This window comes from Phocoena phocoena, chromosome 4, assembly GCF_963924675.1.
Source record: "Phocoena phocoena chromosome 4, mPhoPho1.1, whole genome shotgun sequence".
NCBI classification, from domain to species: domain Eukaryota; kingdom Metazoa; phylum Chordata; class Mammalia; order Artiodactyla; family Phocoenidae; genus Phocoena; species Phocoena phocoena.
The window spans coordinates 75882716-75897904 of NC_089222.1; the positions used below are offsets into that span (position 1 = coordinate 75882716).

Here is a 15189-nt window from a genome sequence, read left to right on the forward strand (position 1 = left end):
GCAGGGGACACGGGTTTGAGCCCTGGTCCAGGAAGATCCCACATGCCATGGAGCAACCAAGCCCGTGCGCCACAACTACTGAACCCGTGCGCTACAACTACTGAACCCGTGCACCACAACGACTGAAGCCCACGTGCCTAGAGCCCGTGCTCCACAACAAGGGAAGCCACCGCACTGAGAAGCCTGTGCACCTCAATGAAGAGTAGCCCCTGCTCACTGCAACTAGAGAAAACCCGCACGCAGCAATGAAGACCCAACACAGCCAAAAATTAAAAAAAAAAAGAAAAACTTAGTTCAAGACTCATCTACTCCATGAAAACTTCCATGGTTTTCCCCCAGACACATCTGTCTGTCCACCCAACCATCTATCCATCCATCTGTCCAACCATCCATCTGTCCATCCATCCATCCATCTGAAATGAGAGTGTAAGCTGCCTCCACCAGAATGTTATGGCAGTGGTTTTATCTGGTTTCTTCACTGCTGGATCCCCCACACCCTGACTGGTGCCTGGCACATAGTAGTTGCTCAGTAAGATTGATGGAAGGATTTCACTGAGTGGCTGTTTATTACGTGTCTGCACGTACAGGCCATGACCACCTCTTTGTCTCCCCTGTAGTCCGTCCTCCTTCCGTTGCACTTATAGCCTCTTATTCTGTGCATTTGTTTTCATGCCTGCTTCCAATTAAATCATCATCTCCTTGAGAATCTTTGTCTTATTCATCTTCAGATCTGGCCAAGAATCTGGCAGGAATTCATATTTGATAAAAGAAGCCTGCTAAAAAGACATGGAGTTAGAAAACGAAAGTTTAAATCTCAGTTTTACCATGATTTATTTATTGTCACTTTCTTGGTATGTAAAATGAAGATGAGAATTCTCACCCTCCAGCATTTTGGGAGTACAAAATGAGATCAGTTCACGAGAGGGCTTGTGGATGGGACTGCTAAGTAACCAAGCCTCCTGAACCTTGTCATCTACGGATATTTTCTAGTGGAATGTGGGCAGTGGGATCAGGAAGCCGGGCTGCATTGTCTACTTTAGGTCTCTTCCGTTCCTGGGCTAGTACTTCCCAAGTCTGAGGTCCCGATACTGGTAGTGACTGATGTTATCTTGCGGAACTTATCATTGTCCTGGCCCCACACCTGGGTTCGCTCTGTGCTTATAGCCTCAATCTTGGCTGAAGAACCTCCTGTGATGCCTGCTCGGGAATGCGGCTTCCCACCCTCTTGGGAGGTGAACTTTCCCCATGGCCTGAGTGTGTTTCAGAGAGCTGAGTTTGGAGCATTCAGGAATAGTTTTGATCAACCCCTGCCTCTTAGCGAGACAGGATAAGTGTGGCCGAGTGCCTTAACAGTGAATCCTGGGACATCAGCGCAGAAGTGAGGTTTCTGCCAAGAACACATGACGTGTGTGCGCTGGAGGGCTGGTGCCGAGTGGAGGGCCAGGGAGGGCCTGGTCCCTAACTAGTGTGTTCCCGTGGATGCTGATCCGCCTCTAGCCACCCTGTGGCTGCATACCGCCACAGATTAACCCCCCCGAGCACATTCCGTCAGGAGCCCGCTGCTCCAGATCCCACAATGACTTCCTTATTTATTTGGGGTGGGGGTGGGGACGTCTTACTCTGCGTTTAACACTGCTTGTAGCCTAATTCCATCTCCTCTCCCCAGTCCCCCCTCTCGTCACTGTATTCTCCCACAGGTGTGGCGTTTGAGTCAGCCAGTGCCCTCACCCCCCCTCCACCGTCTCCACACTTCATGCTGGTTCTGTCTGCTCTGTCTTCATTTTCTTCTTTTTTTTTTTTCCCTTTTGCGGTAGGCGGGCCTCTCACTGTTGTGGCCTCTCCCGTTGCGGAGCACGGGCTCTGGACGTGCAGGCCCAGCGGCCATGGCTCATGGGCCCAGCCGCTCCGCGGCATGTGGGATCTTCCTGGACCAGGGCACGAACCCGCGTCCCCTGTATCGGCAGGTGGACTCTCAACCACTGCGCCACCAAGGAAGCCCCTCCTGTCTTCATTTTCTAACTGTGGCTTCATTTTCCCTGGTGGCTTTAGACAAGGGGTACCCAAGCTCTGGGCCACGGACCGGTACTGGTCTGTGGACTGTTAGGAACCTGGCCGCACAGCAGGAGGTGAGTGGCGGGCCAGCGAGCAAAGCTTCATCAGCTGCTCCCCATCGCTTGCGTTACCTCCTGAGCCTTCCCCCCCCATCCCCCCGTCCATGGAAAAATTGTCTTCCACGAAACCAGTCCCTGGTGGCAAAAAGGCTGGGGACCGCTGCTTTATTTTTTTTTATTGTGTTTGGGGATTTAAAAAAAATTTTATTTGTTTTTGGCTGCGTTGGGTCTTCGTTGCTGTGTGCAGGCTTTCTCTAGTTGCGGTGAGTGAGAGCTACTCTTCGTTGTGGTGTGTGGGCTTCTCATTGCGGTGGCTTCTCTTGTTGCGGAGCACGGGCTCTGGGTGTGTGGGCTTCAGTAGTTGCAGCACGCGGACTCAGTAGTTGCGGCACACGGGCCCTAGAGCGCACGGGCTTCAGTAGTTGCGGCGCATGGGCTCAGTAATGGCACACGGGCTGAGTTGCTCCGCGGCATGTGGAACCTTCCTGGATCAGGGCTCGAACCGTGTCCCTTGCTTTGGCAGGTGGATTCTTAACCACTGTGCCACCAGGGAAGTCCCGGCACCTTTGCTTTAGACCTTACCCTCCGGCTTCAAGACCAGAGTTGCCAGACTCTCCCTTACCCTAGACGAGGATGTTGAAGAGATGCTGCTGGTCTTTACCACACAGCTCAGCCCCTGTCTCCTGTCCTTCGTCACAGCCCTGGGCTGTTCTCGGCAGTTTGAAGACTCCCTGTGCTGTTTGTACTGCATGGCGTAAAACATGCAGCAAACGCCGGCAGCTTATTGTCTATTTTGTCCTTCATTTTTTAAAGCAGACATTTGTCTCTGCTCTAAGAGAGTAAGTTTCACAACCCAGCTAGCTGTGAAGAGACGTGTGCGGGGAAGAATGCGTGTGAATGCTTTTATGGCAAGGCCTCGGGACAGCCTATGTTATTTCCACTCACCTTTTCTCGCCTGTAACCAGTTACATCCCTCAGCCTAAGTGCAGTAGGAGCTGGGAGACTTAATCTAGCTGTGTGCTGGGGAGGAAGGGGGAAGGGGCTTTGTGGACCAGCAGCCTGTGCCAGGGGCAGGGAGGCCAGCGTGCTGGACAGAGGACAAGGTTTGGGGAGAAGTGGGCGGGGCTGAAGGACTGGCGTGTGGTCCCCCCGGCCCCGCACGGAAAGAAGGGTTGTGGGAGCCCCGGTGGAGGCAGAGGCAGACAGGGCGATGGCACTCAGGGTTGGGGGTGAGGGAGACTCTTGAGGTGTGAACGTGAGCCAACCTGAGGCCATGTTGCTGTGAGCGGTCCAGGTTGCTGTGAAACCAGAGGGAGAAGGACCGGGCAGGCATGGCCACCCCGTGGAATCCCGCGGGACAAGAACAGGGAGGCCTGGGGCGCTTGGATGGTGGATGTAGGGGCAGACGTGGGAGGAGATGGAGAACCTGGGCCGCGGGGAAGGGTCTTTGCCTTGGAGGTGGACGTGGAGAGAAGGAATGAAGCGGTCAGTAGGACTGGAGGTGGGAATGTGAGGAAGGAGACAGAGTAGAGGCTGGGAAGCAAGACTGGCCGCCTGGGCCTCCTGGGAGATTACCGTGGTGGGGAAAGGAGAGGGAGGGTGCATGACCTGTAGTCTCCTTTGAGCTGGGAAGGAATGAAAAACATAAGCGTCCGCCCCAGCTCACAATAAAATACAGATCTATGAGAGAACATCTCTTTGCGGTCCTGAAAGAAGCATCTCGGCCTATTGCAGGTGCTTCATGAACATTTGTCCAGTGCATTAAGTGAGCTGAGCGGAAGCTGACAGGGATTTCCCCCTCCCCCAGGCAGGCAGGCCACGTGGGGGTGTGTTGATGGTGCACAGAGTTCAGTTTGTCATCCCTTAACCTTCTGCTCCCCTCCCCCGCCCCCTAATCCACAAGGGCTCTGTCGAGCCAGGGCCGAAGCCCAGAAAGCAGCTGGCTCCGTGCCTCTGCCCGGCGCTCTGCCTGTTCACCAGTTTGTGACTTCTTCCCCCTCATCCCAGGATCCGGCAGTCTGCCCCCTTTCCTGCTTGGGTTCCTCTTCCCCCAGGCCTGCAGTTTCTCAACTCTTCCACCCTGCTGTTTGTTTCCGCAGCAGGCAGCGAGGCGCCCAGAGGATGTGATGACCAGAGTGGCACAGGCGGACAAACCGAGTGCCCTGGCCACGGTGGCCTTGGGTGCAGGAGGGAGGTTTTTTATTAACAAAACGTAGGGGAGTTCAGTGTACAGTGAACAGTAGACCTCATTATATCCTCCATGTAATAGGCGATGGAGGGAGCAGAGAGGGCCAGGCGGTAACAACTCCGAGCGCGTGCCAGTGTCGGAACAAAAGTAAAAGCCATCTAAATTTGGAACGCCTCCCTTTTCTTTCTTGTATTATTACCGCTTAGTGACTAAAAGCCCTGAAAGGTATTTCAAGTTCCAGTGTGCATTCTGTTGCTTCTCTTGGTAATTTGCCTGTCATGTAGTTACCCTTCCCTCGTGAGCCCTTTGGAGGGTTCGTGATGGTGTTTCTGGAGACCACGGACAGATGCTTCCTTCACGAACTGAAACCTCTTCTGGCCCGGAGCTGTAAGCACCTGTGAGCATTTGAGCTGCCCCATGAGAGCCCATCCTGAAAGTAGTTGCCATTTTTCTGTGTTGAGATGAAGACTCATACCTGTTTTTCTGCATCAAGTGGCTATTTACCCTCCAAGTTTGATAGGTGGCAGGAAGAGCTCAACACCTGAGGCAGCAAGGAGATAGTAAATTCAGAGGGTTGGAGTTTGGGGGCCCAGAGTCAGTTTCCCGCTCTGGAATTCAGCCGTGACCTTGGCTGAGAAGGGAGGCAGATGATGCAAAGAACACTGAGCTTACTTCCAGAAAGCTGAGGCCGGAGGCACTTAAACTTCTCAGGAGAACATACGCATGAACTTAAGCGTGTGGGCTTCTGATTCCTCATCTGTAGAAGTGAGGGGCTGGCACCAGGTGATGCATCCAAGGTCCCTTCCCCCTGGAACTTGCTGTGTTCTGACACCTGGCAGAGGGTCAGGTGTCAGGTCTCTGGGATCTGAAGGCTCTTAGCACATCAGACTTCAGGATGTCACTCATAAGAGGAGGATTTTCTTAATCACGAGTCTTCCTTTCCTGCAAGGGTTTATAATTTGGGGCCTCTGCATTCACTGAATTCGAAGCTTGGAAATGGTGGTATCGAGGCATTGTCTTTATTTATAACATGTGTGTACCTGGAAGGTCATAACCGTCACAATATATGCCCCTGGTCTTTGTGGTTTTGGTTTCCTCTCTTTAAATATGCATCCATCCTTATTCAAAATTAAAATATCTAGAGAGGAGCTAGAGGAGGGGAATAGAGGCAAAGCCCTTGGGCTGGTGGGGTTGCCATTCCCTGCAGGGTCTGCAGCGCTCTCTGTCCCTTTCTTGGGCAGCAAGAGCCTATGCTAGAAGTCAGTCATGGCTCTTTTCAGACTGCATGCCGGAGAGACCTTCAACTATTGTGGGCATCCTTGATTGATGTCGAGATAGCTGCCTTACTCTCAGGAGGTTCTCCAGACTTCCATGCCCAGAGGTGCCTCAGCCAGTGTCTTTGAGGCCCTAAAGATCTGGGACAGTGACAGGACTCAATATATAAAGGCGTCTCAAAGGTTCTCAAGCACATCACTGAAACCACTGGGACTTCCCCAAGTAGCAAGCAACTGAACTCTGTGAAACAGGAGAAGGTTGGCAAACCTGATAGAAATGGATGGCCCTGAGGCCAAGTCTGAGTTTGGTATGAGTGCCACAGTAGGCTGTCCCTTGCTGCCTGTGCCGCTGGAGCTGCTGAGAAGTGGGCTCCCCGTACTGTCACATTGCTGAGTGGTAGGCACTTCTGAAGTCATCCTGCAACTGGCAGTTTGATTGTTCTCAGTGGCGGTTCTCGCGCTGGCAGCTGGGTGACAGGAGTTCACGGTCTTTCCTGCTGCTGCAGCAAACTTCACGGAAGCCACGTGCATTGGAGTGGAGGTTTGCCACCACCTTGAAGAATGTTACTAAGGAGAATGAAGGGAAAGCTGTTACCAATGAGGGGCATGAAGAGGGCTTTGCTCCTAACATCCTAGAGAAGAAAGAAGCCCCAGAGCACAATCAGGAAAGCCAGCTACACAAACAAGGTTGTAATTGGCACTCTGTGGCTGCCTCTCAGTTCTTCAGGTGTGGGAAGCACGTCCTGGACTTCAGGTCTCCTGAGGAGCCCAGCAGGTACATCTACCCTGAGCAGCAGGTGGCCCTGTACAAGTCCTCCCTCAGGGACTGGTACTGCCTGTCGGAAACGGCCTTTGAGCATATTGACTGGGAAGCTTGGACGAAGTTCATTGCTGGTGAAGGTGTCCAGGCATTAGGGAATGATTTTTTTTTTTTTTTTTTTTTTGCGGTACGCGGGCCTCTCACTGCTGTGGCCTCTCCCATTGCGGAGCACAGGCTCCGGATGCACAGGCTCAGCGGCCATGGCTCACGGGCCCAGCCGCTCCACGGATCTTCCCGGACCGGGGCACGAACCCGTGTCCCCTGCATCGGCAGGTGGACTCTCAACCAGTGCGCCACCAGGGAAGCCCTAGGGAATGATTTTGATGACGTGAATGGCTGAGGCTGTGGTGAGGAATCATGTAGCTGCCTCCTGCTTAGGGTGAAACAGATTGGCTCTGTGACCTAGTCTATTCCGGAATGCAGGCTGCTTCAGACCAAGGGGAGGGCCGTTAGGGGTTTCCATCGCCCCTGGGAGACTGAAGATGCTTTCCTCGCCAGCCTGGTGGGGTGGGGGAGGGGATGTGCACTGGTCTGGTGGAGACAGGTGCACTTTGACAATCAGAACTGGGCGGAGGACAGCCAGCTCCGTGGAATTGGGTGAGCTGGTAGCAAGGCCAGCATGCTGGCAAGAAGTTCAGAAATTCTCTAGCCACGTACGCTCTGAGCAGGCGAACCCCTAAGCGCTTTCAGCTCTGGACAGCTAATTCACCCTGTGCCTCGCACAGCTCAAGACAGCAGTCCCATACCTGTAAGGCCCTCAGGAGGTTACCTCTCCTTTCCCTATCCCTGGGAGGTTTTTACTGCTTCATCGGAGCCAAGCTAGACTGTTCGGAACCCAGTTTAGAAACCTCAGCTTTGGAATCTTGTAATTGCTAGAATAATCATTGTTCTCACCGTGTTCCACAAGTGTCTGTGGAGCCATTTATATTTACAGCGCAGTCCCGAGGTTGTTGACATGCAAGATCTCCCGTCATGTCAAGAGTTCAATAGACAAAATTAAAAAAAAAAAAATTCAGATATAAGCAAACAAAAAAACCAAAAGCACAGAGGCCCAGAACAACACATCTGGTTTTACTTACTTAAAAATATTGCAGTCTTCTTGACTTCTTGGTCTTGAGTCTTGCAAAGACCCCAGTGGGCACTGACTGGTCTGGGGCATCCTAGACCATGATGAAGGGGGAGGGGAGTCCCTCTGCGGTCAGCGGACTCTTGACTCATCTGAGGCTCTTTGGCAAAGTGTTTACAGTGGCGGGAGGAAGAGAGAGCATCTAACTCCTCCAGCCATTACTCCAGTCCAACCAGCTGGAAGAGGGGATCTTCCTTTCTACATCCAGCAGTGAATGGGTTTGCTTTGCCATTGAAAACCCCCTTACTGGAAAACGATCACTGCTGCTAGGTATCCTACTTTATAACAAAGTATATCATTTCATTTTAAAGTAAATGGCCCAAACTCCTAGTACCCCAAACTGGGGTGGGTCATCCTGATGCACAGCCTTCTCCTAAATCCAACTGAAGGAAAGAAAGATTTTTCTTATCAGTGTGGCTTTATTGTTTAAACAACAATAAAGAGAAAAAGAAAAATATCATTTTATTCCCTCTCCCCTAGCACCTCAGCTATCTTAAGTTTTTATTTTTCTTTGGCATCCTAATGCAGATACCATTCTGTTTTCTGATTTTTTATTCTTAATGTTTTGAAATTTCTGTTCAGTCTTCTTCATAATTATTTGTGATGGCTGTACCATCTATTGAGGTGATAAACCATATTTTTCTTCCGGTTTAGGGATTTTGGCTTCAAGTTTATGATTGTGCTATTCTGAGGAACATGCAGTATATATCTTACAGAGTTTTGCTTTCCTTTTGATAATTTTCTGGTGATAAATTCCTAGGAGGCGACCAAGGGGTCAAAAGGTACGGCATTGCTCTCCAGAATGGTTGTGCCTGGATATGCTAGATGAGGGAACAGCTCAGAGGTTGACTCTTGTTGTCTGAGTGATGACTACTTGGCCACTTATATGGTATCTTTCAAAAATTTTTAGTTATGCGACTTTTGACCGTATCAGTTATTTTCTCCTGCTTATCGTGTAGACAGGCACATGTTTTAAAGGAGCGTTTTTGACCATTAAAATAACGAGACCAAGCATTTTTACTGTGCGTGTTCACACCTTGCAAAATGCTTTCACATCCGACACCTCACTTAATCCTCATGACGCTTGGTGAGGCACTTGGGGGAGTTTCTGTTTTGTCTGCTTTTAGGAAATGGAATGTAGAGGGTCTGAGGTCGCAGGGTGGTGATGAGTCTACAGCCTGAGGTGTCCTGGAGCTGCTCTGACCGCCTCCTGCCCTCTTCCCCTGTTTCCACACCTCCAGGACTTTGGCAGCCTGCGGTCGGTCACCTCCCGGTGCGACTTGAAGGCAAACCTGGTCAGGAACGGCTGTGGCGGCGAGTTTGAGAGTCCAGTCAGCAGCACCCAGGTCCTTCGGAGCCTGCCTCTCAGCAGCAAGGGCTCCAGCCCCGCGGGGTCAGACGTCATCCAGATGACGCCGCAGGAGGTCACGGTGAACCTGCGGCCCGGTGAGTGAGTGCCCTTGGGGTGGACCTGTTCAAGATGGTGGAAAGATGAGCCGGACCAGGGAGGGGGCAGTGGTGAGGTGTGGCCCAGACCCCAGGAAGCAGAGTCCAAGGCCTTTGTGGATGATCGGAGTATCTTTGCTATTTTAAAAAATTGTAAAATTAATGTACAATTTACCATTTTAACCATTTCTAAGTGTGTAGTTCAGTGGCATTAAGTATACTCACAGTGTTGTCTAACCATCACCACTCTCCATTTCCAGAACTTTTTTGTTATCCCAAACTGAAACTCTGTACCAATTAAACACTAACCCCTCACTCCCTCCCCCACCACCCCCTGGCAGCCACCCTGCCACTTTCTGTCTCTGTGAATCTGATTACCCCAGGTACCTCATAGAAGTGGACTCACATATATATTTGTCCGTCTGTGACTGGTTTATTTCACTTAGTGTAGCATCCTCCAGGTTCATCCATGATGTAGCACGTGCCAGAATTTCCTTCCTTTTCAAGCTGAATAATCCTCCATTGTACGTATAGACACCTTTTGTTTATCCATTCACCCATCGATGGACTCTTGGATTGTTTCCACCTTTTGACTACTGTGAATAATGTTCTTGTTTTTCATGGGAGGATGCTGGTATGTTTACTCCCTAGTTCATGCAAGTTTCTCAGGGAACGTGCTACTGCCAGGAGAAAGTATTTTTTCCTGTCAGCAAATTCCATTTGAATCAGTGGCATTCTGAAAGGACGAACTTGCAGAGTAGAGATTTTTTTTTTTTGTGACCCTGGAGTCTCTGCCAGCCCTGGAGTTGATTGTGGTATAAGGGAACTGACGGTTTTTGCACACCTACTCTGTGCCTGTTACTTGACCTACCCGAAGGTAGCTGATGTAACTTTACACCTGAGGAGCTGTGTGCTCAAGGGCTCCCAGTCAGAGCAGCGAACCTGACTCAGTATTGAGTCTTTGTGGTCGCACAACTCATGGTTGTTTCTAGCTCACCACTTTTGTCGTTTTGTCTTCTACATATTAGGTCCCTTGCGATGTCAAGGGAGGATGTGAGTGTGGCCAAATGAGAAAGTATCACATTGTTGAGAGAAGGCAGCTTTTTTCCCAAATCCCATTGATTTTTAGCCTTTTCTTCTTTCTCATTGTCTAGGAAACCACTGGCAATAACTATTTCCAGGTGGTTTGTTTAGACTTCAGGGCGGCTGGGTCAGTGGAAAGATGAGGGATCTAGTTGGCCGTCCTAGGCTGTCTGGTTCTGGCTCTGTTCCTAGCTCAGGGGTCCTGGGCAAGCTGCTCTACTCCTTAGCGTCTCAGGGTCTTTGTCACCTTCATTCCTCACAGCCCTGTTCAGAGGCTTAAATGAGACTTTTTGTATAAATGCACCTGAAGAACTTTTAATTGTTGTTTTCAAAGAGTAATGGCCAAAGATGCAGATTTTGGAGTCAGCCACATCTAGATTTGGGTAGAGATTCTCATGTCTCAGAAATGGATCTAGCACAGCCCTGCACGTCTTATAGTATTGCCTGTTCTTCTTGTTGTCCTTAGAAAGAACTCTGAGTCACTGTGTATTTGAGAACTGTTGTATTTTGCTTATTGAATTGTCTTGGAAATAAGAAACGGAAGAAGGGTGTAAGTGGCGTAGAGCAGCGTAAACTGCTGGATGGCCCAGGGATTAGTGCTGGGATTAGCTGAAGTAACTGTTTTCACAAGTCATCTCACTGGAGGGGACACTTCGCCTTTTGTTTAGTGAGATTCCAAGTTGAGAGAGAGAAGGGGGAGCCCTTACAAAGCTGTGTGAGTGGGTAGAGAAGAGGAAGCTTTCTGTGAGCCAATGTCCGATGGTGTCCTCCGGGGGGAAGATGAATGCCTCTCCCTACGTGGAGTCAGGCTCAGGGTCAAGGGCTCTGACCTAGAAGGGGACGTAGGTGTTGTTGTAGACTATTAATATATCAGAACACAGTGTATGATAAGAATGGTTACGACTAACATCAAGGGTGTATTTTCCTTTTTAACATAACAGCGTAACAGTCACTTCAAGAAAATTCTTACAGTCCTTCACTTTAACACTGTTTTTCATTCTTACTAGATCTTCTGTCTTTGCATATGTGTTCATATTTTTCGTATGCTAACAATGTATTTATTATTGTGTGCTGTTTTCACTTAATTTTTGGAAACAAGGACCAAAAGTAACACCTCTAGAAGAGTTATAGTTTGAGGGTCATCATCGAGGGAGGTTTTGATTTTTGGAACTGCTCATCTAGAATTACTCTGAGCCTGTGGTGCTCTCTCCAAGAAACATTCTTCATGGTGGAAAATCCTTATTCTTTAGGGTAGATTTAATTTAGGGAAGAGTTGGAGGTCAACACAGAATCAGAGATGTCACAGTTTCAATTCCAGTTTTCAAAATCAGAATTCAGGTGTGGCTCTAAGGCAGAGAGACTGTTGTTTGCTTTGACTTATCAACTGGCTTTTAAAACAGCCCCCAAAGAAGTGACTTGATTGAGGGCACCCTCCTTGGGCAGAGTTCTCAAAGTTCTCATGAAGTTTATGCACAATGCTTATTTATGCATGAGGTTCAACGTATACTCAATTAAAGAAAGAAATCACTCTTATTTGGTATAGTCAAATCTCTCGCTAAGCATTATGATTCAGTTTCCAGTATTGGAAATAAATGGGAAACATGATCCTGTGTTTATACAAAATCACGATGCGAGTGCTGTGTGCAGCTCTGGTCCTAGGGAAGGTATGGTGATGGAGGGCCCTTTGCTGTGGCGGTCAAGGTGAAGGAGGGGCTGGCTGCCCTGTGAAGACGCACCCAAGCTGTGAGGGTGTTTCAGTCTGTAGAGATGAAGGCTTAGGAGGAGATCAGATGATAATCTGAATTCCTAGAGGTCTAGAACCTTGTGAACATGTTTCTCAAATATAGAAACGCTTGAAGCCAATGATCCCTCTTCAAATTTTGAAAATTTCAGTAATTATAAAGAGAAGGACAGTCAAACTGCAGATATTTATTTGGGGAAAGGGGAGAATGGTCTGTTGCAATTAACAACATTTTCAGTTTACCAAGCGGGTACGTACTTCAGGGCAATGCCCCCGTGACTCAGGAAGGCATTCAGATATGTAACGATTGGTTTTTCCATTGTGTATTTTTAGGAATGCTTTCCTGTCTCCTCCTTTGCCCTGCTCCCCAATACCTCATAATAGGTATTTGTTGAATGAAGTATAGCACTTTACTAGCCTCATGCCAGACTAGTCAAGGACAAGCTTCAGCACAATATGTGAGGTACTTCACCAAGGCAAAGTTAATTGTTCTGGGATAAGCCTGGAAAAAAAAGAAAGAAAAATTTTCCTCTACTTTAAGCAGAATTTTTTGTTTTGCTTTGTTTTTTTTAAATTGAGATATAATTCACATACTGTAAAATTCACCATTTTGAAGTATACAATTCAGTGGTTTGTAGCGTACTTGCAAGGTGGTTACAACATCACCACTATCTAATTCCAGAACATTTTCATCACCTCGAAAAGAAACCCTGTACCCGTTAATAGTCACTCCTATCCTCTGCCTCCACGCCATATTCGGCCCCTGACATCCACTAATCTATTTTCTATCTCTGAGGTTTTGCTAACTCTGGACATTTCATTTAAATCATATAATATGTTGTCTCTTATGTCTGGCTTCTTTCACTTAAGCAAAATGTTTTTAAGATTCATTGATGTTGTAGCATGTATCAGGACTTCATTCTTTTTTATGGCCAAATAATGTTCCATGGTATATTTATAGATACACCACGTTTTAGTTGATGGGTATTTGGGCTGTTTCCACTTTGGGACAATTATGACTAATGCTGCAGTGAACATTTATGTACACGTTTTTGTGTGGACATATGTTTTCAATAATCTTGGTTATATAGCTAGGAGTGGAATTGCTGGATCATATGGTAATTCTATGTTTAACTTTTTCAGGAACTGCCAAACTTTAAGCAAGATTTTGTATAAACACAAGATCATGTTTTCCATTTTGTTTCCAGTCCTGGAAACTGTATGTCAGGATAACAATCTTAAAAAAACCTTAACAAAGGGTATAAAATCCTTAAGAAAGGATGTAAGCTTTAAAGCATATTGAAATGGTAAAAAGCTAGAGGTGGAGCAGTTAGAAAAGGTTTACTTAAGTCTTTATTTGCCTCAATCCCTTAGCCTGTTAAAAAGTGACCTCTGATTGGTAGCTTAAAGTTTTTTTTAATGTTTTATTTTGAAGTAATTTTCGAGTTGCAAGAAGTTGCAAAAATTATAGAGTTCTTGTGTACCCTTCTCAGCTTTTCCCAATGATAATATGTTACATAACCAGAGTTTGTAATCAAAGCCAGGAAATTGACCTGGGTACCATACTGTTGACTAAACTGCAGGTGATTGGTTGCTTTTGATATGGGCTTCCTGCCAGCCCTTATCTATGCTGCTTTTCTCTCCTCTCCTACGTTCTGGCTGGAGATGGCAGGTACCTGACTTAGGTATTGCTTCTGCTACCCAGACTGACAATGCACACTTAAAAAGACTTGATGATGGATGGATAGTGCTTTGCTATAGACTGAATATGTTGAAATTCTAACTGACTCCCAATGTGATGGTATTAGGAAATGAAGGGGGGCCTTTGAGAGGTCATGGGGTGGAGCCCTCATGAATGGGATTAGTGCTATCAAAACAAAACCCCAAAACCCTCAAGACACTGGAGGGTGCTTCCCCCCTTCAGCAAGAAGTCTGTAGTGTGAAACCCAGAAGAGGGCTCTCACCAGAACCTGACCACGCTGGCCTGATCTTGGACTTACAGCCTTTATAACTGTGAGAAATAAATTTCTGTTGTTTGTAAGCCACTTAGTCCATGGTACTTGTTATAGCAGCCTGAACTAAGATAAGATTATTTTCAAGGAAACTAGAAGTGCCAAGCCCTAATTGCTTGGGGTCAGACACTGTGAAGGCCAGTAACTCTCCTGATGGTTCCATCTGTCAAGTGTCAGAATTCTGAGGTGGGGAGTGGTGTTTGGTACAGCAGGGCGGCCAGTGAGGTAGTTCTTTGCTTCTGGGTCTGGATTTAATTCCGGGTATTAATTGCCATCTGCTGCAGTGACCAGAGAGCTGGATGATAAGTCTTATAAGTTGTGCACTAGGCCCCTAATTCCCTGCTCAGCTGTAGTCCTTTTTTTTTTTTGCGGTACGCGGGCCTCTCACTGCTGTGGCCTCTCCCGTTGCGGAGCACAGGCTCCGGACGCGCAGCCTCAGCGGCCATGGCTCACGGGCCCAGCCACTCCGCGGCATGTGGGATCTTCCCGGACCGGGGCACGAACCCGTGTCCCCTGCATCGGCAGGCGGACTCTCAACCACTGCGCCACCAGGGAAGCCCTGTAGTCCATTTTTAACATAGCTGATTTTAATGTTTCTTTCAATTTCTAGCACAGAAGTATAATTCTAGGGAATCAAAAAACTACTTATATTGGGGATAGCAGGAGTATTTATCTGTTGAGACACTACTTTATCTTAATATTTGAACAAAAATCAATCTTAAAAAACTCAAAAGTTGTTGCTACAATTCTCTACTTTCATTTTCTGGTAATGTTTGTCATCTGGTATATGTTTCTAAGGAAAAAGCTCACTTGTCACTTTTTATTGAAGGGAAGACAGAAGAAACCTTTAAAAATACATTTCAGAGGGAATGCTGGTTGCTATTGATTATGGTGGGAGGATCTACACTTAGGAACCCAGTAGTGGCAGGAATTCTTTGCGAAATACAGCTGGGGCTGGGTGCGTTGGAAGCAGGAAAAACCAGCAGGACGTGGGAGGGGCTGCTTGCAGGAGAAGCTTCCTCCTCACAGATGTGAGGTGATCAGCTTTTCTCTTCTTCTTTTTTTTTAAATATTTATTTATTTGGCTATGTCGGGTCTTAGCTGCAGCATGTGGGATCTTCTTTGAGGCACGCAGGATCTTTCGTTGCAGTGTGCAGGCTCTTCATTGTGTGTGGGCTTCTCTCTAGTTGTAGCACGTGGACTCCAGAGCGCTTGGGCTCTGTAGTTTGTGGCACACGGGCTCTCTAATTGAGGCCCGCGAGCTCAGTAGTTGTGGCGCACGGGCTTATTGCCCCGCAGCATGTGGGATCTTAGTTCCCCCAACCAGGGATCGAACTCCCGTCCCCTGCATTGTGAGGCGGTTTCTTTACTACTGGCCCACCGGGGAA

At 48.1% G+C, this 15189-nt stretch overlaps 1 protein-coding gene across 1 annotated transcript in view; it reads left to right on the forward strand.

The window, feature by feature from the left end:
- Positions 1 to 15189, forward strand: part of ITGB5 (integrin subunit beta 5) — a 111828-nt gene that overhangs the window by 10987 nt on the left and 85652 nt on the right. The window contains exon 3 of the mRNA XM_065876736.1: positions 8761 to 8965. Coding sequence (XP_065732808.1) covers positions 8761 to 8965 — 205 coding nt within the window. The remainder of the gene's footprint in view (positions 1 to 8760; positions 8966 to 15189) is intronic.